General features: G+C 37.4%; 1 protein-coding gene across 4 annotated transcripts in view; it reads left to right on the top strand.

Moving 5' to 3' along the window:
* The window catches only part of LOC107378014 (triadin), a 28576-nt gene extending 22715 nt beyond the window's left edge, over window positions 1-5861 (top strand). For 2 of the 4 annotated variants that reach the window (XM_015948010.3, XM_015948012.3), the window contains 3 exons: window positions 4252-4299; window positions 5280-5414; window positions 5658-5861. In XM_015948010.3, the coding sequence (XP_015803496.1) occupies window positions 4252-4299; window positions 5280-5414; window positions 5658-5680 (206 nt within the window). In that variant the 3' untranslated portion in view covers window positions 5681-5861. Of the gene's footprint in view, window positions 1-4251; window positions 4300-5279; window positions 5445-5657 lie in introns of all 4 variants that reach the window. The other 2 variants (XM_015948009.3, XM_015948011.3) reach the window with 1 other exon arrangement.
* Window positions 5862-6602: the final 741 nt, after the last annotated feature.

Genomic DNA, 6602 nt, shown 5'->3' with positions numbered 1-6602 from the left:
GAAAAGTCACCGATTTTGTTCACAACTTTTATGGACAGGATTTCCAGGCACAGCCAAGGTGTTGAAGGGATCCGTGTTGGTGGCCTAAGGATTGAATCTCTGCTTTTTGGAGAAGATGTGGTTCTGTTGGCTTCATCAAAACGTGATCTGGGAGGGGCTCGGAGTAGATCTGCTGCTCCTCCACATTGAGGGGAGCCAGTTAAGGTGCCTAGAGCATCTGGTTAGGATGCCTCCTGGATGGCTCCCTGGTGAGGTTTTCCAGGCACGTCCAACTGGAAGAAGACTCAGGACATGCCGGAAAGACTAAGTCTCAAGGCTGGCCAGGAAACACCTTAGGATTCCCCCAAAGGAGCTGGCCCAGGTAGCTGGGGAGGAGAAAGTCTGGGCCTCTCTGCTAGGCTGCTGCCCCCACGACCCGACCTCGGATAAGTGGCTGAAAATGGATGGATGGATGGATGGATGGATGGATGGATGGATGGTAATTCAAATATTTCAGCAGCCTGGGATGGAAAAGGTGGAGAAGAGAGCACTTCCCTGCAGTGGGATCAGTCACCTTTTGAAACATTTCTCAGACACAAAAATAGACTTTTTTCTGCTTCTATTCTTAAGGATGGGCAGATAGTCATTCAGGATTTTGTCTTTTATCCTTTATGACATTAATCTTTATTTAATCTCTGTTTTGGGGAACTTGGGCTCATTATTTAAGTGAAAAATAAACATGTGGAATATCGAGTCCTCACTTTCCCGCTGCTCTACAGAAGAAAAGAAGGAAACAACTTGAACGTCGTCCTTCCACCAATAGAACGCCACATCGATCTACTGTCAGCTGATAGCAAAACATTGATTACTGTGAAAATATACATCCCATCCCATCTGTAAGCATGTTCATGCCTAACAAAGTGAATGAGGGTACCATTTTGCCCCGAGGCAATAAAAACCAACAGATTTGGAGTACAGATAAATAAAAAGATGATTTTAATCGCATTTGCTCTTCACACCTTTTGAGTTGTTGTTGAACCAGCGGCGGATTTTGATTAAATGCCCAAATAATAATTCCAGACATGTTATTTTATTTATTTAAAGGGGCAATGTGAGGGTCATAAATATGATTTGTTGTTGTTGATATGATCAGTTTGTGTAAAAGACAATTAAACAAACATTTGTAATCTCACCTAGATCTGTCTTTTTATCTACTTCCATTTATGCTCCTTCTTATAAACTTATTTCCATGGTTTTTTGTTTGTTCACATGTATATTCTCATATTTTCTAAGGTTTAGAGGTCTCTTATAAACCCACAACAACAAAGAAAAAAACAGACAGGTTGGGAAAAACCAGCAAAAGGCATGAAAATACACGAAAGGCGAGGACAAGAAGATGAAAGGAAAACCGACAGATAGGACAGATTCAAAGGGGCAGAAAGAGACTGGATAAGTGAGCAACGATACCCCGAGCAAAGATAATTACCGAGAGGACGCGCTAGCCTTTCTATTACCTGGCAGAGTGTGGGGTGTCAATCGAAGAAATGTTTATTAATCAGTTGTTTATGAGGCTCCATTAGCTGGTGCAAGTCCTCCACACCGGGACAAAAACAGACAGAACGCATCTTCCATCTGGCAGAGGGAAAATTAAAGAGATCCACAGAGGAAATCAAAACAATGCATTTAGCACTTTAGAGGCATCAAAGACGCACACACACACACACACACACACACACACACACACACACACACACACACACACACACACACACACACACACACAGAAGTGATGAATCTGCCATATTCGTCATCCTCAGAGAGAAAAACGACTGTAACAATAAACTACACACTTATTATTTTACACCCGCGCACCAACATTTCATTATTAGCTTCCATTTTTGGCGATGGTTGATAGTTACAGCAACGTTTTCTTTTGTCGTTTCAGCTGCATATAATAATTTATTCTGCTAATTAGTGCCACACTGGATGGAAAGAAAAGGAAGCGTTGAGATTAAATATCAAAAAAGTCCAAATTTAAACTGTTTTTTGGAAAGAGTGCACACTCGACCTCATTAAGACACAGTTCTACCCAAATAAGTCGAAATCGTGAATGTAAAGTACGTTTTGATTGAAGTTTTTGTTGGCAGCAGTTATTCCCTGTGGTCTTAGCCCCACTAAAACTAGCTGTAAGCTCACTGATCAAATCACAGCTAATCTCTGTTTCTCCAAACTAAGGTTGCTGAAAGAAATCTGCAGAAATATTTTACTAAATATGCAAAAACTGTTGCTTTAAACGTGTTTTTAATGAGAAAACATTCTGTAACGCTTACTTTTGCCCCGTACCCTAATTACTAAGTACTTACATGGTAATTACATAGTAAGTTAAAGTGTATCATTGTGTAAATAAAGTGTATAATTGTAATGAAATTATTGTGTAAAGCAGTATCTACTGGGAACGATTAATAAAAATAAACACTGGAATTGAACCTGACTTACATGGTAATAACTGTTTAAGAACTCAGAAACATTAATACACTTTAACCTACTATGTAATAACCATGTAAGTACTTAGTAATTAGGGGACTGTGTAAGGAAGCATTACTGAAAATTCTAAAAAAAACTAACTTATTTTTACTAAGTTTACAATAATAAAATTGGGACTTATGAAATATTATAATATTTATATGGGAAGCTTTCTAAGTGCATTATTTTTGTGCTCAAATGACTTTAACGTGACTATTTTAGAAAATATGACATCACACAAAAACTACAAAGTGAGCTAAAAATATTTTTATGCCTATTTGTGACACTCCAAGGCTGTGACAACTTACCCACAAAAAAGGTAATCTGGACATAACACTCAAAAGATGATTAGATTTTTTCATTTTTTGTACAGTTTTCAAACTTCTGGTTTTGATAATAAACCTGGCAATAAAGGGGTTAAATCTGACAAACACACACATATTTTATTATATTTTGTTAGGGCTGAAGCCAAGGATGAAATTCATGTAAAAAATTGGGACTTATTAAATATAATATAATATTTATATGGGAAGCTTTCTAAGTGCATTTTTTGTGCTCGAATGACTTTAACGTTAGTAGTTTAAAAAATGACATTACACAAAAACTACAAAGTGAGCTAAAAATATTTTTATGCCTGTTTGTGACACTCCAAAGCTGTGACAACTTACCCACAAAAAAGGTCATCTGGACATAACACACAAAAAATGATTTGATTTTTTCATTTTTTTGTACAGTTTTCAAACTTCGGGTTTTGCTAATAAACCTGGCAATGGAGGGGTTAAATCTGACAAACACACACATATTTTATAAAATTTTGTTAGGGCTGAAGCCAAGAATGAAATTCATGTAAAAAAAATTGGGACTTATGAAATATTATATAATATTTCTATGGGAAGCTTTGTAAGTGCATTTTTTTGTGCTCGAATGACTTTAACGTTAGAAAATTTAAACGTTGGGTAAGGGTTAACAACGTAGTGATCAAATATTAACTGATAGTTTTTAATATCATACAACAAATTCTAGTTCTTTAACCTGTGTCTCTTTATGATCCTGGAATAAATAAACAGCCTAATAAGATCTATTAGTGCTTGTAGTAATATGCAATTAGTTGTGTATCATTATAAATGTCACTGAAGCCCTGAACAATTTGTGTTTAGGACTAAAAAGTGAGACTTTTTCATGCTGATTAGTCATTTGTACTACATCTTCTGAAACTGTTTCCCTGGAAGCCAAATAATCCATCTGAACGTTCCTCTAGCTGGATGAAAGACTAAGATTAATGAAGCAGAAACAATAATTTCTCTATAAAAAACTGTTTTACAGCTGGCTGATGGCAAATCCAGACCACTTTAGGAAATGATTTGTTTCTCTGTGATTTGTGTCTCTAATAAAAGTGGTGCTAGCTTGTTGCTTATGGCCCATCTATTAATCATCTATGTTTAATAAATGTTGTGATTAACCGATCCGTGAGAGGTTGTTTTAAATCTGTGCAGACATGGTCGGAGGTAGAGGAGCATGTAAAAACGTTTGATGATTGAAGTGTTTTTGTGCTAGTTTGTGTTTTCCTTCTGCAACATCCTAACATGCATGAAATTTGAACATATTTGGAATTAACATGAGAAAACTGAAAATATCTGTCTGTATAAGTTGCAGTGATGGATCGTCCAAATTTTCCTCTTCCAGTTTCGTCCTCTTCACACCGTGCTGTCTGTCTTTAAAGCCGGTGTGTTGTGTGTCTCTCCCGCTCAGGTCTCCCTCCTCCTCCTGCCATCGCTAAGAGAGGTTTGAAGGCTCGCGGTAAGCTGGGACATACTAATAAAACACTCATATTGTCTAATATCCTCCAACACTTCCTTCTCAGGCATCCTTCAGATACCTTAAGTATTAAAATGATCCAAATCAAGGTCCTTCAGCTCAACAGCTGAGATGAAAATATCACAGACTGCTGAACGTGGATTGGAATGTATAAATCAGCGTGAGTTCACAGCTTTGAGGGCTGAAAACACAGAATTAAATTCTAAGAAACCTTAAAAGGGACTTTTGCATCGCCTAAATACCATAATGAATAGATGCAGCTGTATTTAAAGCTTTTATCTCAATTGAAATAAACTGTTAGTAGAACAAAACTGTAAGAAAATGTATTTATTTCGTAAAGAATTAAGTTCAGTTATTGTAAAAAGAAGCAAATTTATTATAATTTAAAAAACAACATCAAAATACATTTTCCACTTATTTACCAATATTTGCATGAGTCTCATGAGCACAGCAAACACATTATTAACCATTTATGAACAAACACGCACAAAAATAAATTAATCTACTATATTTTTCTCTTACAAGCCATTTTTTATGTAATATAATATGATATCTTGACAAGATTGTTCTTTAGATAAATTAGACTTAGCATGCACCTTTGCGTCTTTTTGTGCTGCCATGTGCTGCAAACACTCCATACATGAAGAAAACCCATCCATCCGTTTTCTGCAATGTTTGGTATTTGGAATTTAAAAAAAGTAATTCAAAAAGTCCCCATTTGTGATGTCACAAACAGGTAAAACATAGCATAGCACCGCCTATCAGGTGCAAGAGACAGCTCTACTCTAATCTCCTCCTGGATTTCCACTGGTGGAGGATCTACAGGTGGAAAGAGACCATTTTATTTCTTTATTACTGAGAAAAACTAATACATTACTTAAGCAAATAGACCAAAGTGCTCACTGCCTCCAAGGGAAGGAACCGTGCTGCATTCTTAATGTTTTTTTTTCTTTTTCTTTTAGCTGGAGTCCGCCCAATTGTCAAATCAAGTCTTGCTGGAATCCATGGTGACATCACTCCTTCAGAGAGCTCTGATTGGCTGGAGATGATTTGGACGTTTGCTACCAGTCTGGTGGCACCAGATGAGGAAGAGGAAGGTATTCACCACCTAACCGAAACCCTCGCGTGTAAGAAATCACCAACTCACAGTTAATTACCATCAGATAATTACTAGAGTAATGAACTAATGCTCATTAACATCCCTAAATCACACATCTTGGTGCTGTGATGATAATAATAGAATTCAATTAGTCATTTCAATTATGTATTACATGAATTTATTACGTGTGAGATCATTTATATTAAGCATATTATCTATTTTTTATGTTTTGTTGTCTTAGCGTTCCACTCAGACGACCTCTGATTGAACGAAGGTGGGAAAGGGAAGAAAATGGGGGAAAGGAGTTTGGGCAGGAGTGGACATGAGAAATGGTGTGAACATGTTGCAGCTGGAGCAGAAGATGGATGGATGTGGCACGTCATGTCAGAGCTAGGCTTTTCTCTGTTGTTAACAAGGATTCAATCAATAAAAGACTCTAAATAAATGCTTTGCGTTCTTTTCGAGTGTGTCTGCCGCACCGGTTTAGCTTTTTTTTAGATTCAGTTGCTTTTCTATGCTTTCTGCTGAATGTTGGCTCAACAGTGGGTCTTTTAGATGTTTTTGACTGTTGAAGGGGTCAGAGCATTCCAAACAACTTCTATGAGAAAAAGTGGCTTACTCTAATCTCAATGACTAGTTGTAAGTAACCAGTGTTTGTGATGAACTTATACTGAGTCTCTACAGAATCATGTCCACCTCATTTGAGGGTTTTCTGTGGAAGAAATAGTCTCACCAGACTTTTGATAGACATTGAAATTATTACAGTGTTATTCAGCAAAATTATGCAATAGATGTTTTTGTAACTCAAAAATACAGAAGCAAAAATTTCATCTGGGAAAATTCAACTGCAGAATTTCATCTTCAAAAATTAAAAAAACAGTTTCAGCTGCAAAAATTCGACAGCAAAGATTCAACAACGACTGGTGACCACTGCTGGACTGACCATAGGGCATAGCGGGCAACTGCCCGCTGGGCCGACCCTTTCATCTTTTATGGGCCGGTGACTGTTTGTTTTTTTTTTTTCCCTAGTCTCTAGTTGTTGCGGACAACTTGTCCGCGCCGCCCCACGCGACGCCTCGTAAAAGTTGGTGGATTGGCCAATTGGTAATAATACACTCTGGGCTGGACCAATAGCCAGAGGTCTGATGCACCCGCCAGTTGTTTGTGAATCTCAGTAAACAGACAG

The sequence above is a fragment of the Nothobranchius furzeri genome, chromosome 2 (assembly GCF_043380555.1).
Source record: "Nothobranchius furzeri strain GRZ-AD chromosome 2, NfurGRZ-RIMD1, whole genome shotgun sequence".
Classification (NCBI taxonomy): Eukaryota; Metazoa; Chordata; class Actinopteri; order Cyprinodontiformes; family Nothobranchiidae; genus Nothobranchius; species Nothobranchius furzeri.
The sequence above is the reverse complement of the archived record's forward strand: the minus strand, read 5'-3'. Positions and strand labels throughout refer to the sequence as shown.